Consider the following 15,001-nt stretch of genomic DNA (forward strand, 5'->3'; position numbering starts at 1 on the left):
TCCGGCATGATGCGCGGGTACGCCATAGAGAACCTGCCATGGGGTGAGGTTGGGAAGGGAGGAGGAGGAGGAGGAGGAGGAGGAGGAGGAGGAGGAAGGGACGGAGAGAGAGGGGAAGGAATTCGACAGGGAGAGTAGACTAGACTAAACTAGACTAGAGTACAGTAGAGTAGAGTAGAGTAGAGTAGAGTAGAGCAGACTCGTGTGGTGTCGAGTCGAGTCGGGGAGGGGAGAGTAGAGTAGAGTAGAAGGGAGGAGAGATGGGAGAGGGGCAGGCAGGAGGAAGGAATCCTCCCTCCTCCCTCACCTGCCCAGCAGTCTCTTCGCATTCGTCTGCAGCCTCCTCCTCCTCAGACCGCAGTTGAACGACTTCTTCCACTGACCGCTGTCGCCGTCAAACTTGTACATGTCCCCTGCCGAGCATGCTCGTCAGCCTCTGCTCCCCTCTCAGTCGCAACCCACCCGTCTGCGCATCGAGGAAGAGCTGGTCGTGTGCTGGCCGCACTCGATTGAGGATCTCAACATTGCCCCCTGACATCCCCAATGTCACCATCATGACAAACACCACCCCGAAGACAAGAGCCAAGACATGGAGAGCACAATCATCGCCATCTCCCTCCCTCCCTCCCTCCCTCCCTCCCTCCCTCCCTCCCTCCCTCTCCTCCCTCCCTCCCCCCTCCCTCCCTCCTTCATCCATTTCCCTCCTCCCCTACTTCCACCACCACCTCCTCTCCTCCATCACCCCGGTCTTCCACACCTTCAGGGTAAGAAGGATGAAGTCTGCCGATCTTCTCTACTATCCCTCTCGTGTTGATCGCACACAAGACGATCGCGGCAAAGGCTGAGGAGGCGAAGAAACATTTTCCAGTTTGCGCACACATCTGCATCAACCTGAAGACCTGCGGGGAGTTCTGTCAACAAATACAAGGCTGGAAACAAACACGCAAGACAAGAAAACTTTGCATGATACATCTCCCTCTCCTCTCCTCTCCTCCCCTCCTCCTCCTCCTCCTCGCCCTTCCTCCCAGCACATCTCCAACACCCAATATCTCTTGCCTTGTCCACTTTCTGCGTCCACGGCCGCAGCTGAAGGTCACCGTCCACAAAGAAGAAATCTACTTTGTCAAACTGCCGAATCGCATCCACCTGCCCGCCCCCCGGTCATCGACCGCCGACACCCAACACCGCTGACTTCCAGCTGCCTGCTCACCTGCACGAAACCGTCCTTGTTCTCGTTCAGATAGTCTCCTGCATCCTCTCCATCAGCACGCGCCCTCTTCGCTCATCACAGGATCACCGATGTCGTCGTACCGCCGCGTGTAGACGCTCTTCCCGTAAGGCCAGCTCAGGTCAAAGGCCTGGAGCACCGCAGGGTGTGAGGGGAAGGAGGAGGGGAGAGCTTGTTCTACCTTGAGCACTGAGTTGTAGAAGTTCTGGAAGCGCCTGCAGGTCATCAAGTCATCTTTCATGACAGCTTTCATAACTTTCATGTCAAATTTCATAACTCTCATGTCAAGCAGTTCATGGTACCGATGACGTGCATGTCTGAACGTCTCACCTCCTGCTCTCGGGCGAGTCTCCGAACCCGTCGATCACCAGCACGTGCATCTTTGTTCCGAGGGCTATAGCAACAATCTAGATCCTCCCCCAGATTGCTTCAGAGGAAATGCTCCAGGATGCAGTGAGAGTACAGTTCCTTCACTTTCCCCCCACTTCCTGGTTTCAACTTCAGAACCGGAGACATCCGCATCCCTGTCTCAGGGAACAACCCAGTGTCTGGAGACAGCACAGATAAGGTGCTTTCTGCTGCACTAGGTCTTGACCGAGTATCATGCCAATCAGCCTCCTCGCTCTCATTCTTCTCCTCCCCCTTGTCAACCTCCTATTCGATCTGCTCGCCCTCTACCCTCAAATCGTTCATGCAAGCTACTGCACCTTCCTAGGATACTTTCCTGTTGCATCTAATCCAATTCTTCTCATCTCCTCACATCACAACATTCAATTTTGGTCCTGTACGCGCTCCTGCTCAAATTGTACCACTGCTTCGTGCTGCACTCGCACTTCCGATCTCTTGATCTGGACCTCATCGTCACACCCATCTTCGATCTGATCCCTCTCCTTCTCCTCCTGATCATATCACCCTGATCCTTCGCACGTTCCCCCTGCACCTGCTCCTTCTGCTCTTTCTGTTAAATCCTGCTCCATCTCCCCAGCATGTTAGATCCGTTGGGTCCCGGTTGAAACAAACCTTTAAACCATAAAACTACATTAAAATTTATATTCTATAGTTTCAACACCCAATGAAATACTCTCAACAATATTGCTGTATAAGAGCAAATTTATGTGGAATCAATATTCTCCCTAAGTTCCCAACTCTCGTTTATTGTAGCCCCCTGACCGACATCACCCTTTGACCATCGCCTCCTAAACTCGATTATACCGGTACTTGATACGGGAAAAAGCACGGTAGGGGTACTAGTGTCACCCCTACCTAGTCCATGTGAAATCAGGGGTGGAGTGGGTGATGGGGGCTATGGCAGGATCCTGGCGATGGCATGGGGAGGTGAGGGGGGAGGGAGGGGAGGGAGGGGAGGGAGGACAAGGCACAGGATGAAGGAGAGGAGAGGAGAGATACAGGTTGAGCAAGAGCCTCAACTCATCTGAGCGTGTGGTGGTCTCATCGGTGCTTTCTTGACAGGAGGTGAGTTGACATGAAGAGGAGGAGGACCAGCGTGACGCTCAAAGAACTTGTGAGAACATGCCGCCGATGGTAAGATGAAAAGTTGATATCACTAGATGTTAGCTGAGGACACTGTAGGGGTAGATCGGGGCCCTCTCTACTAATGGGGCGGAAGGTGAGGAGGGAGGGGCGGAAACTTCACGTGCGATTCGAGGCACGCGACGATGGAGGGAGAGCGAGGGATCGAGACAAGTTGCGCGACTTCGAGAAGTTTCTCTATCAAAACTTTGGCAATTCTCGCGTGTTTGTGCCCATGAAGAGTTTTGTCCTGAATTCGCTGAGGGCAACAGGCGTCATGTTGGTTCTGCCCGACAAACTGCTCTTCGCCATCGACGGTGAGCACGAGAATGACCCGACCGTCTTCTCCGTTGAGCCTCAGAAGGATTTTTCGAAAGTTTGTCTCGGATATGTCATGGGATCTGACAATTTGCCCGCCATGTCGGTGTGTATGAGGTCGTCGTGGAGGATTCCTGAAGAACTTCGAGAGTTTGGGAGCAACACTCGTTCCGAGCGATGCTGTGACAAGACGTCAATGTTGCGTCATCCTCACCTGCTGATCGTCTGGAGCTCCAAGAACTTTCAGTCTGAATTGCAAAGTTTTCTGGATGACAACGCGGAGGTGCGGATTGCTCGGGTGGCCGATGGGAATTGTCAGCGTCAAAGAATGGAAGCATGGTATCGAGCAAGCTCGCCTTTGCCGAGCACACGAGCGAGCTGCAGAGAAGCAGGTGGCGTGCAGGAGGAGGAAGTGATAGAGATCGACGACGACAGTGAGCATGAAGTGCAAGTTGAGAACAAGGACAACAAGAGGGTTCGACTGGTCTATCCTTCACGCAGTGCAAGGGAATCCGTCACTGTCAATGAGACTGACGTGTTGACTTTGCGGGCACGGCAGTACCTCAACGACTCGATTATCGACTTCTATATGAAGTACGTCCAGCACGAGCTGAGCTCTCCAGTCCAGCAGTCGAGGTATCATGTCTTCGGCAGCTTCTTCTGGAAGCGCATGGAGCAGGAGAGCACCCTCGAGCAGAAGCATACCGCCGTCTGCCGCTGGTACAAGTCCATCAACATCTTCGAGCGCGACTTCCTCTTCGTCCCAATCTGCCGGAGCTTGCACTGGACCGTCGCAGTTATCTGCTTCCCTTGCCCCGACAGCGCTCGTTGCCATCCGAGCCTGCGCGGGGAGAAAGAGGCACGTGACCAGGAGGGTGGAGCCGGGATCCGACAACGATGGAGTAAATATGAGCATACTTTGCTCTTCTTCGATCCTCTCGGTGGGATGTTGAGCGATGAGGTAAGGGGTGCTTGTCTGCTAGCCCGTCCGCCTTACTGCCTGCCTTACTGCCTCCCTCCCTGCCTTCCTGCCTCCCTCCCTGCCTTCCTGTCTGTCGTACTGCCAGTATTGATGCCTGCCTGTCTGCTATCTGTCTGGAACATGACAATGAAGGCCAGGGGAGCGTCTTGTCGGGATTCTTGTTCCACGAGTGGAATCGAAGAGAGGAAGCGCCTTGCTGCCTCCTGTTCCTCTTCCATGACGGGACCATGCAGGAAGCCTCACGGGTCGACACCATCAGGGAGCTAAAACCGTACAACATCCCCGTGCCCACCCAGCGCAACTCTTACGACTGCGGTGAAGTGGAGGGAAAACTTGCCCTGCCCGTTGCTAACGTGGGTCAGGTCTTTTCATCATGGAGTACGTGAGAAAGTTCGTGGAGGACTTTGTTGCAGTCTCAGACGGTCCTTTGCCCCCCCTTCTTCGAATCTCTTTGCTTCCTCAATTTCTTCGCTCCTCTGGATTGTTCTCCTGCTCCTCTCTCATTCCCTCCCTCGTTGATCCTCTAGTCCTCCTCTTGACCTCGGTGATCGCAGAGACTTGCTCAGATGCTTACGTCAAGTTCTTCAAGTGGGGCAAGAACCCAGGGTCATGGTTCAGGTAATATGCCCAGAGCGTTGCTTCATGACGTGCGTTCGGCAGTTCGGACAACCTGTCAGAAACTCGAAGACAACAAGTGAGGAGTCTGATTTTGAAGTTGAATAAACGACACAAGAAATGACAACGGACATGTTCAATCAAGAAGTTTATTGCTGGTGCTACACAAGTCAATAAGCAACTCATTAATGTTACATGTAAACAACAATGCGATGTTACATGCACCATCCCTGCTTCACTTGCTCCATTCGCCACTGTCGGACTTGTGGAGAGGAGGAGCCCTTAGGAGAGGGGGAGGGGGAGCGACGTACTGAGCTGTCTTCGACACGTAGTTGCACATCTGCACTACATAATCCTTGGTGCCAAACTCGTTGAAGGTCCTTCCAGCAAGGTCGTATCCGTCCAGGGAGGCCGGGCAGACAGGACCAGCGATGCCAATGCGCGAATCTGCGTCCACATGCTCCACCGTCGTGAACTTGGCAGGACGGAAGACCTCGAGCACGCGAGCGATCAAGTGGTGGTAGCTGTCGCACGAGAAGTTGGTCTCGAAGGAGGCGTATGAGCAATGTGCCTCCGGGGTGATGTGAATCGTCCAGTACGAGCTGCCATCGGCCGCCTGCCCATTCATCGAGTATCCACATGGCTCGAAGAGATGCGAGTGCACCACTTTGCCATCATGCTCCAACAGCGAAGAGATACCGCTGCGATCCGAGGCTTCGTCCCCAGTTGCACAAAACTCGCTTTGGTTGCCGAGCTCCTTCGTCTGTTCCTTCTCGACGTTGTTGGAGTCTGCAGAAAAATCTTCGAAGATGGAGGGGATGATCAAAGGATCTGCCTTCATGAAGTACTGTGCCACTTGGGGGTCGATTCCGTACATGTAGATGTTGAGCATCTGATCGCGATCAACGATCTTCCTGCTGCCGTCCGGGGTCTCTCGGCGGATGAAATCAGCAACAAAGAGGTACCAGTGATCGGAGCTGAGAGGGCCCATGATGAAGGGCCTTCCAGTAGGAAAATACTCGTGAAGGAAGTGAACTTCTTGGTCGAAGGATGTATGAGGGAAGCTCTGCTGTTCCGGGAACAAGAAGTTCTTGCGGGAGTACTGGAACCAGCAGACCTCGAGGCCTACGTCAGCGCCGGCCTTCATGATGGCTGGAAGAGTCTTCAACAGCAAGGTGGTGCCACAAGTCAAGATGATCACTCTGTCGTTATAGACGAAGAGGGAGGACTCGGAGATCAGGTAAGCGTCAAACTTCTCCTGGGGATCCGCCAGAAGGATAGTTCCATTGAGGATGGCCACAATGTCCGACCAGAACTCTCTGTTGTATTGACGGAGGCCTCCGTTAATGTCGATGGTGTCAGTATCTCCACCATCCTGCAAGAATGTTAGATGGATTCCAACTCAAAAGAGAGAAAAACATACAATGGGCCTGAAGTCAATCTCCATTTTCTTCTCGGACCCTTCGAAGCAGAACAACTGGTTGGTCTCGATGATCTCGGGCATGTTGTTGAATTGGGATGGCATGTAAGTTTGAGGGGGAGGAAAGGGTTCTCTAAAAACAATGGCAATGAAAGATCAATAAAAAACCGCCCAACCTGGTCAAAAGAGTCAGTACAGGAGCACTGTAAGAGCAGGCAACTTCACCTATGCTAGGGAGGGCGGATGTAATGTCGGTTGAGCGGAGCCGTCGAAATCAGAAAGGCTCCAGCAACACTTCAACAATAGCCCTGGAAACAAAACTCATATGAGAATCCTCACAAGAACTCATCTGTGCGGCATACCTCACTCGGTGAGATGGCTATTGCCTGCTTGCTGGAAAATTTGCAAGTAGGACGAGGGGTATGAAAGAACGAGGCTCCTGGAAGAGCGAAGGCTCTGCGTGAAAATGGTAAGAATCAAACATCTTCGAATCCTTTCATCCTATCTTCCTCATGTCTCGTTCAAATACGGATCCCATCTTGTCCTGACTGACCTACGATTACACCAGTTCCTCTCTACCTATCCCCACACCCCAAGGGTGTACCCAACTCTTCTGTACTCCGTTCTTCTCTCCTCCATGTCTCTCTACTCCTTCCTGCAAGAAAGTGTTTCTCTCTCTCTGTCTCTCTCTCTCGCATTCTAGCTCATCCCTTCCCCCTCTCCCCGTCGCTTACATGGCCGATCTTCTTTCGCTTCCGCGCGTGTGTTGTTAAAAAAAAGTTCAGATTTGCAAATCTCAAGTGAAAATTCAAAACAGTTTTCCCAAATTTATGGTGCCACCCCACTGACTGCTCGGATTCGGCACCTATACCCCACCTCTATCTTAAAAGTACCCTATTTATTCAATGATTTATAGGACTTATCACCGGTGTTATTTTCACCTTACCCTACCTTGTCTCCCACCCACCATGAGGTGAGCGAATTTTGGAGTATTGTGAAATTTTCAACTTACAACCTCAAAAACTCCTTTAGATGGTTTGGTACCCCCACCCTTTAAAGACACCCTCATTATTACTTCCACCCCTACTGAATATTCACTACCCCTTGTTTCCATTACATATAACCCCTATCTACAACATGAGGGTACCCCACCCTGTCCTTTACCTTCTAAACCTCTTCATCCACCCTCTACTTTTCAATTTTATGATTCGATCTAGAACCTCCCACCACCCCTCTCAATCGTTCTATTACCACCCCGTCGGAAGCATGCTTACGGTACCCCACCTCCAAGCTACACTTTTGACCACCTTTGATTTGACCCAAGCTTCTATCCACAAGAGGGGGTGATTCAAAGTACACTACCCCTCCTTTCCTCGCCACCCTTTGCGACTGCCTTATTTTCTACCCACCTCCCTTTGTGATGCGCCCGACCACCTACCTAGGACCAGTCCTAGCACAAACACCCCCAATAGCACCCACCCATTCGTATCACAATATGACTTGCTACAGGCACAAAGTACCCTTCTATTAAAATCGGATGAAAGCACCCCCTCCCCTTTTTTCCCGATCGTACCCCTACCTTGTTATTTCGCACCCCTTTGGATTTCAACTTCGTACCTGTGCAAAGTACCCGTTTTGTATATTCCCACCCTGGTGTAGGGCAACAGGACCCCTTATTAAGTACCCCCTACCACTCCTTTGAGGAAGTCCTACATCGAATTGGAGGCCGGTGGGAGGCCATCATTCAGGGGTAGTATGTGAGATTAGCCTGTTTGTTTCCCAGGGTGGGGTGGGCAAGAAATGGTAGGGTACTCAGAAGAATTGAGCGAGTGAGGGTTCCTCACGTATGAAAACTTGGGGTAGTACCACTTCATCGAGAAAAGGAAATGAAGGTGGGTCCTCCAAATTGGGGGTGGTTATCTTACACCCCACCCCCTCGATGTTGGTCAGGTGCATCCTGATGGGTGCATTTCGCCCTTTGGAGGTCGGGAGGGGGTGCTGAAAGTCATGGGGTCAGGTGACCCACATGACCCTCACCATGTACCGGTGGTTGAATGGGTCGAAAAAATAGGCAAGGGATTTGACAAGGTCATGGATGGAGCGGAGAGGGGTAGGGTAGAAAAGTTGCAAGTCGCAGCCTGGGTATACGCGAAGGGGGTGGGTGGGGGATCCGGAGATACGGGATTGTATCTAGCTAGCAAGAGGTCTGACGGGACTCCGTAGCAAGGGGTAGCTTTACACGAGAGGAGATTAGGGGGGTAGGGGTAGGGGTAGGGGTTGGCGAGAAATGCGGTATGAGCAGAAACGGCTACGTTACAGAAATGCAGAAGAGACATGACGTGAAACGCATGTAACGACAAATTCTCGTTACGTTGAATAACGGTCCGAACGGACCAACGGCCGGGCTGCCGGGACGGGACTATGGCGAGCGGCGACTTGGCCGAGCAGAGAGGGAGGGGAAGGAGGGCGAAGAAGAAGCGATGATGAGACGAGGGTAGCTGAGGTCCGAACAGCTGAGACGAGACCAGGGGAGAGGCGAGGCGGAGGATCTAGGTTCATAGTATGATAGTATGCGGGGCTGATGATAGAACGAACTTGAGGAGTGGAGTGCAGGTACAAGATGTTGCTGGCTACCTGAGGGAATGGGCTATGAGGGTGTCGAGCAACCGATAGAGGCAGAAGGATGAGAAGGCTGTTGGTAAGAGCATGTGATGCCGGTTGTAGTCTAGGTACGTCAGTCCATGTCCTGGGATGAAGAGAACGGCACACCAGGCAACCTGGGTGCGCCATGAGGAGGGGGGGGGAGGAAGCCAAGTGATGAGACAGGATGGGAAGATGGTGTGAGGAAGGTCACTGACTCACTCCATGGGCAGATCTCCTGCAGCAACCTTGCGCATCGGTGAGATCGGATGAGAGAAGAACTTGCTGTGCAGTCAGCTGCGAATTGGATATGATGCAGCGGGGGTGCGAGCAGCTGAGGCCTCGATGGTGGCGTTGGAGAGGTCGGTGTGAGTGAAGAGAGCAGGGCGAGGGGCTCGAGGATGACGTTCCTTCCCTCCCTCATGGACTACTCGCATGTCGACAAGACTCTCGGGCAGGCTAAGATCCCCGAGGACCTCCTGTGGAGGATCAGGTCAGTCGACACCTTCACCTCCTATGACTTCCAGCTGGACGGAGTGAAGGCCGTCATGGAGGATGGTTCTCACGCTGAGAACCCGGAGCCAGAGCAGCCCACGTTCGAGTGGAGGAGGTTTGCGACCCCCTCGGTGGGGCTCAGGTGGAAGAAGGTGAGGAGAGTGGAGGGGAGAGGGTGAGGTGCGATGACATGGTGTCCTCCTACCTGTACCCCTGCAGGTTCCCCTGCTGGATCCCTCGGAAGCTTACTACCACGAGCTCGACCCTGACACCGTGAACATGCAGAAGCGGCTGACGATGAGGTGATGGCTGTCCGGGCTCGAGGGATCTCAGGTGCTGACATTGAGGGGGGGGGGGCCGGCAGAGCGTTCAAGGCGTACGGGGGGAGCGAGTTTCTGCAGGAAGAAGAGTTTCTGGTGTCAGACTCGAAGAAGCAGTCGATTCAGACGACTGCAGCTGAGAGGACGAGAGTGCCCAGGGAGTTCTCAGAGAAGGTGGAGGCGGTGAAGGAGATCCAGGCCTTGGTCAGGTGCGTCGTCAACCCTCCTCGTCCTCCCGAGCTCGCTCTCATCTGCTGCTGCTGTCCTTCAGGAGGTTCTTCTTGCTGCAGCTCTACCCCTGGTACTACATGGCTCGCCTCTCCCTCTATGCTCCCGTCGCGTCGACGCACAAGCGCATGAGCAGGTTGGAGCGGCAGTCGCACATGATCGCAAGTCAGAGCATCTCGTCCAACATCTCCATCCTGCCATGGTGAGAGAGGCGAACTTCCAGCTGAGCTGCGAGCTGAGGGAGGACAGGTGTATGTGCTGGAAGACCCTCGAGCCACAGTTCCACCTCGACAAGTCGAGCACGAGGCAGATGCGGAGGATCCTTCAAGACTTTTCAGCGGTGAACGTACGTCCTCCTGCTCTGCCCCTCTCAAGTTTCCCTCCAGGGCCACTACGAAGACTGTCTTCGAAGGGTCGACAACCTGATCCTGCGGCAACGGAGCGGCGCGCAGGACGAGAAGTGCCTAATCGAGCTGTCGGCTCTCTGCAACCGGTTCGGCATGTCTCTGTTCACGAGGGACGAGTTCGAGCGCGCACACGCGTTCTTCTCCAGGGTCCTGGACATGACCAACATCAAGAACAACTCCATGTACGCCGCCTCCTGCTCGCCTTGTGAAGCCTCGCTCATCCCCTCCCCCTCCGCAGAAAGTTCTCAGCCAAGTCAGAGATCTACGCTTGGACCTGCGACCTCGTCGCGTATTGCCTGTGGTGCCAGGAGAAGCACGAGGTTCCTCGTCCTCGTCCTCGTCCTCATTCTCTGTCTCCGTGCTCTCTCCTACTCCTTCCCCCTTGCTGCGACGACGCTGACGTAGACCCCAGCAAGCGCTCTGGACGGTCTCGAGGGTCTCTCAGCAGGACATCCCCTTCAACGTCCGGGTGGTCAACCAGCTGCACGTGACCCAGCTCGCGCTCAAAGTCAACAAGACAGGCAGAGGCGGCAGGGGAGGAGGAGAGACGCTCTGACGGCAGCCGCAGACATCGCCATCAAGTTGGGCTCCCGCGTCCTCATCGACCTCATGAAGTCAAAGTTCGACCACAAGGTCCTCGCGCGTAGGAGCGGCAGCCCGAGGAGCAGGGAGGCAAAGGTTCCTCCTCCTCCTCCTCCTCCTCCTCCTCCTCCTCCTCTTCCTCCTGCTCCTGCTCCTGCTCCTCCTCCGCCGCCATCCTTTGCCATCCTCCCCTCCTGCTCCTCCTCTTCACCTGACCCTCTGACAAGGCTCGCCAGGAGATCTTGCAGATAGTGGACCGGAAGGACGAAGCACAGGAGCCGAGCTCGCCCTCCTACGATGACCTGCTGGCCCATCAATCGCAGACGCTCTGCTTCGCGCTCGTCAAGGCTGGGAGGTGAGGACGGGGAGAGGTCGAGCCGCAGGGAGCTGAGGTGAGGGCCAGGCCGCAAGACGCCATCATCATCTCCAACGCGCTGAGGAGGAAGATGGAGGAAGGTGGGGATGTCAGCCCTGACATCGTCCGATGCAACCAAGAGTTTGTCAGCTGGGCGGAGGAGTATGAGGAAAGGAAGCAGGCGGCGGAGAGGAGCCATGCTGCCGCTCTCTCTCCTGGCTCTCGCTCCCGCTGGAGCTTGCGCGATCAACCTTGTTTCGAGCAGACCTCCAGCCGTTCGCCGTCGGGGACGAGCGAAAGAAGTTACAGCCAAGCGATCCTAAGGTGAAGTTGGGAGAGGAGGAGGAAGAGGAGAGGAGGAGAGGAGGAGACAAGCAGGGGTGCGGGGAAGAGGCGGAGGACGAACTCAACGAGGGAGCAGGTCCACGCAGAAGCTCGGGAGGAGGGGGTTGTCACATGAGGAGTGCGGGCAACTGATGAAGCCGGACGACTACTTCATAGCAGCAGGAGCAGCTCAGTTCGAGCCGGGGAAGGAGATGTCATGGGCAGGGGTAAGAGCGAGAGAGTAACATGCTCGTGTTGCCTTACGAACCGCTGCAGAACTTCTTCGGAGACACTTACTGGCAGAGACATTCCTCCCTCCGTCCCTCTAAGGAGTATGAACGGAACAACTCCAACCTCCTCCTCACAAGGCCTCCCTTCAAGTAAAAACGTTTCCCAGCTTTTGTTCCTACTCCTACTCCCTCCTCTCCCCATTCCCTCTTCTCCCTCCTCCTCTTCTCCCTCCTCTTGAAGACTTTTGGCGAGCCGCCAGTTGGCTTCAATAATCTCCTTCCTGCTCTGTTCGTGCGTCTCGACGTCCGCTAGATCTGTGCGAGGGTTGGCCTCCCTTGTCTTGCTCGACCTTTGCTTGCTCCACGGGCTCATCCGCCTCCTCCTCCTGCCTCTGCATCTCCTCGCTCGCTCCGTTCAGCTTGTGCTCCCCGTTGAGAGACTCAACGGATGAGCGGAACTCGTGCCTGGCCGCATGAAGCAGCTCGCTGGGCACTGGACTTTCCATGTCATCCTTGGAGAATTCGAAGGACTGAGAGTCGACGCTGTTGTTGTCGAGGATGGTGTTGGTGCTGGACTGAGACACGAAGATCGACCACGCTCCGTTCCCCGTCACCACGTTCTTGCTGATGTTGGCAACGCTCTCCTCCACCACACAGATGCCTACCTGTCGATTCTGGAAGACCCTGTTGGAGGAGATGACGGCGCGGGAGCAGAAGCTCATGCAGATCCCCGCGATGGCGTTGCGGGTGATGTTGTTGTCGTCGATGAGCGCCTGTGCTGACGTGTTGAGCATCACTCCGACCTGCGAGCAGAGGTCGATGTCGCACCCCGACACCGTGCACTGAGATCCGAGATCCCCGACGAGGATACCGCAACCGCACTTGACAACGTGGCTCTTCTCCACTGTAGCACAGCCCTGCTTCGACACGTAGATGCCATGGGCGTGACAATCCTGAACGTCACAAAAGCGCAGGAGGCAGGAGGCAGACTTGCTGATTCGGATCCCGGTCCGCCCTCCCTTGATCAAACACCCCTCCATAGTCAGGTCCCCGCACATGTTGTCCACTGCGCAGCTCTTCCTGCTCCCCACTATCGTTAGGTTGCACATTCGAACCTCAGACGCTTCCAGCAGCACAGTCGCCGAGCTCGCCGCCCCCCACACGAAGTCATCAGGCATCTCGATCACGACGTCCTGCACCTTCCCCACTCCGATCAGCTGCACTCGCTTCCGGACAGCGATCGCCTCCCTGTATCGCCCTGGCTCCACTCTGATCAGATCTCCGTCTCTCGCCGAGTCCAGCGCTTCTTGGATGGTCTTGTACTCCCCCGGCACCTGCAGGACACGCTTCTTGTGCGCCAACTTCACTGCCTGGATCCCCTTGTCCACGATGGCGAGAGATTCCGGCCGAACAAACTGCACCGCTCGTCCGAAGCTTCCATGGACTCCCTCCTCCAGCCTTGACTTGGAAGTCTCCGCATCCCAGTCGTACGCTCTCAGCTCACGGGACGCGATGCCGACGGCGCTGGTGGTGGGAAGCCCCCCCTCCCAGTCGTTCATCTTGAAGAAGTGCTGAAAGCTGCAGTCCCTCATCTCCTTCGATTCAAAGCACCCCATGTCGATTGGTGCTCAGCGATATGAGGAAAGAATAACAACCAAAACACAAGACTATCAACGTCAGTAGCTCATCCCAGCTTATCGTGGGCTGGCAGTTGTCTCCTCAATTCCCTTCACTCAATGTTTTCAGTCTTCAAGTGCCTGCAAACAAAGATTATGAGTTGATGTGATGTGATGTGATGTGATGTGATGTGATGTGATGTGATGTGATGTGATGTGATGTGATGTGATGTGATGTGATGTGATGTGATGTGAGAGATGTGATGTGAGAGGAGACGAGATGAGTTGAGAGGAGAAGAGATGAGATGAGAAGAGATGAGATGAGATGAGATGAGATGAGATGAGATGAGATGAGATGAGATGAGATGAGATGAGATGAGATGAGATGAGATGGAAATGATAGGGATGGCTCTCAACCAGGCTCAAAGCTCACTTGTGTGTAACTTCTTTCATTTACACGTCCCGGTCTGTAAATAACCGAATTCATCTTCTCGCTACATGATCGTGCCCCCCTATCCCATACATCTTCTCGCCATTGACCCTGCCACAAACTACGTGTCTCTTCTCCAGCCATACCTCGTGATCTGTCTCTCTCCTCTCCTCTCCATCTCTTCTTTTCCTTTCCCACCCTGCCTACGTGCATTCTCGCATCGTCGATACGATCCAACGATTCCAGGTGTGGGGTAGGGTAGTCTGATCAAGGGGGGTAGGGTCATTAAAGGGTGGGGTAGTATAGCCCAAATTGTTCTTTCCACCAAGTGGGGAAACAGCAATTGTTGTGGATGGAGGAGGTAGGGGTCATCAAACAGAGGGTTGTGGAGTTGATAGGCGGGGTCATCTAAAAAGGGGTGTCTCAAAATAGGAAGTTGAGTAACGATGGCAGGACTGTAGCCGGCGATCGATGGCTGATGCAGTGAACGAGGGGCGGAGAGAGGGAGGGGAGGGAGGGGAGGGAGGGGAGGGGGCAGGAGAGATGAGAACAAGTTGCAGGAGACTGGTCACGGGGATCAGATGAAAGTCAGAGCCGCACCTGGAGCTGCAACTCTGCGACGAGAAATTTGCTGACGAGAATGTAGAGCATAGAAGCAATGAGCCCCTCTGTAAATTTTCGTAGATGATCTACAAGGTATTAGCGTTGTTTCCCTTACTTATAAACGGTTTATCCAAATGCTGCATCGCTCTCCTCTCCTCGCTTCTCCTTCGCTCTCCCTCCTAAGTACATACGCAAGTGTTCATCACCTTTTGATCTGCAACCATTCATTCACGTTCATTCTTTTTCTTGGGAAAGCACGAAGCTTGAGAGGTCCAGGTTTGGTCTTTTGCTACAGCATATCACGACGTCATGAGCGTGAGAGGTTTTTGTTTACTGTACAACAGAAGAAACAAGACAGAAATGGTACTAAATTACAGCTGCAGGCAAACAAGACAAAAGAAAGACGACAAGAACACTACAGGTTACAGCTTCAAATTTCAGTCGACATTGATTTTAGGTTTGCCCATCTGTCGGAACTATTTCACCGCAATGAACACGTTTTCTCTTCTGTCGCATCCCTGTCTCGTGACTGCGTTGCTCGAGGCCTCGGAGCTGTCGAGCATGTAGCACGTTCAGCAGCAAAAAGCTTCCTTCCCCTGGAACAACACAAGTTTTTGGTTCGCGATCATCTTTCATGGTTGTTTTCATCGATGATTCCTTTACAACGCCCCCAGCACT

General features: G+C 53.9%; 5 protein-coding genes across 5 annotated transcripts; 2 read left to right on the forward strand and 3 right to left on the reverse strand.

The window, feature by feature from the left end:
* Nucleotides 1–303: 303 nt before the first annotated feature.
* Nucleotides 304–1,608, reverse strand: GUITHDRAFT_104528 (hypothetical protein; the record flags this gene model as incomplete). The annotated part of the gene is made up of 7 exons (XM_005836488.1): nt 304–413; nt 463–531; nt 758–899; nt 1,211–1,248; nt 1,298–1,358; nt 1,410–1,443; nt 1,559–1,608. The coding sequence occupies 7 exons, from the start codon at nt 1,606–1,608 to the stop codon at nt 304–306; spliced, it is 504 nt and encodes a 167-aa protein (XP_005836545.1).
* A 1,235-nt stretch (nt 1,609–2,843) lies between these two features.
* GUITHDRAFT_104529 (hypothetical protein) lies at nt 2,844–4,797 on the forward strand (the record flags this gene model as incomplete). Its single annotated transcript, XM_005836489.1, has 5 exons — nt 2,844–4,037; nt 4,292–4,373; nt 4,421–4,480; nt 4,613–4,676; nt 4,719–4,797. The coding sequence occupies 5 exons, from the start codon at nt 2,844–2,846 to the stop codon at nt 4,795–4,797; spliced, it is 1,479 nt and encodes a 492-aa protein (XP_005836546.1).
* Nucleotides 4,798–4,805: 8 nt separating this feature from the next.
* Nucleotides 4,806–6,844, reverse strand: GUITHDRAFT_151406 (hypothetical protein). The gene is made up of 5 exons (XM_005836490.1): nt 6,828–6,844; nt 6,456–6,549; nt 6,319–6,401; nt 6,097–6,269; nt 4,806–6,048 (listed from the first exon to the last, which is right to left on the reverse strand). The coding sequence occupies exons 4-5, from the start codon at nt 6,175–6,177 to the stop codon at nt 4,909–4,911; spliced, it is 1,221 nt and encodes a 406-aa protein (XP_005836547.1). The 5' UTR covers nt 6,178–6,269; nt 6,319–6,401; nt 6,456–6,549; nt 6,828–6,844; the 3' UTR covers nt 4,806–4,908.
* Nucleotides 6,845–9,018: 2,174 nt separating this feature from the next.
* Nucleotides 9,019–11,842, forward strand: GUITHDRAFT_162043 (hypothetical protein). The gene is made up of 13 exons (XM_005836491.1): nt 9,019–9,380; nt 9,448–9,530; nt 9,593–9,757; nt 9,820–9,978; nt 10,026–10,116; nt 10,163–10,365; nt 10,422–10,503; nt 10,596–10,704; nt 10,752–10,861; nt 10,993–11,120; nt 11,169–11,444; nt 11,542–11,671; nt 11,721–11,842. The coding sequence occupies exons 1-13, from the start codon at nt 9,135–9,137 to the stop codon at nt 11,826–11,828; spliced, it is 1,890 nt and encodes a 629-aa protein (XP_005836548.1). The 5' UTR covers nt 9,019–9,134; the 3' UTR covers nt 11,829–11,842.
* Nucleotides 11,843–11,940: 98 nt separating this feature from the next.
* Nucleotides 11,941–13,290, reverse strand: GUITHDRAFT_135773 (hypothetical protein; the record flags this gene model as incomplete). Its single annotated transcript, XM_005836492.1, has 1 exon — nt 11,941–13,290. One exon carries the CDS (start codon nt 13,288–13,290, stop codon nt 11,941–11,943), a length of 1,350 nt encoding a protein of 449 aa, XP_005836549.1.
* Between the last annotated feature and the right edge of the window lie 1,711 nt (nt 13,291–15,001).

The sequence above is a fragment of the Guillardia theta genome (genome assembly GCF_000315625.1).
Source record: "Guillardia theta CCMP2712 unplaced genomic scaffold GUITHscaffold_17, whole genome shotgun sequence".
NCBI lineage: Eukaryota > Cryptophyceae > Pyrenomonadales > Geminigeraceae > Guillardia > Guillardia theta.

Bases quoted from the DNA above. Each gene is read 5' to 3' on its own strand.
- GUITHDRAFT_162043 (XM_005836491.1), top strand. From the start codon at position 9,135: ATGACGTTCCTTCCCTCCCTCATGGACTACTCGCATGTCGACAAGACT. The intron at 10,705-10,751 runs GCAGAGGCGGCA...CGGCAGCCGCAG, and splicing joins GCTCAAAGTCAACAAGACAG to ACATCGCCATCAAGTTGGGC. The intron at 11,672-11,720 runs GTAAGAGCGAGA...GAACCGCTGCAG, and splicing joins AGGAGATGTCATGGGCAGGG to AACTTCTTCGGAGACACTTA.
- GUITHDRAFT_151406 (XM_005836490.1), bottom strand. From the start codon at position 6,177: ATGCCCGAGATCATCGAGACCAACCAGTTGTTCTGCTTCGAAGGGTCC. The intron at 6,049-6,096 runs GTATGTTTTTCT...ACATTCTTGCAG, and splicing joins AGATTGACTTCAGGCCCATT to GATGGTGGAGATACTGACAC.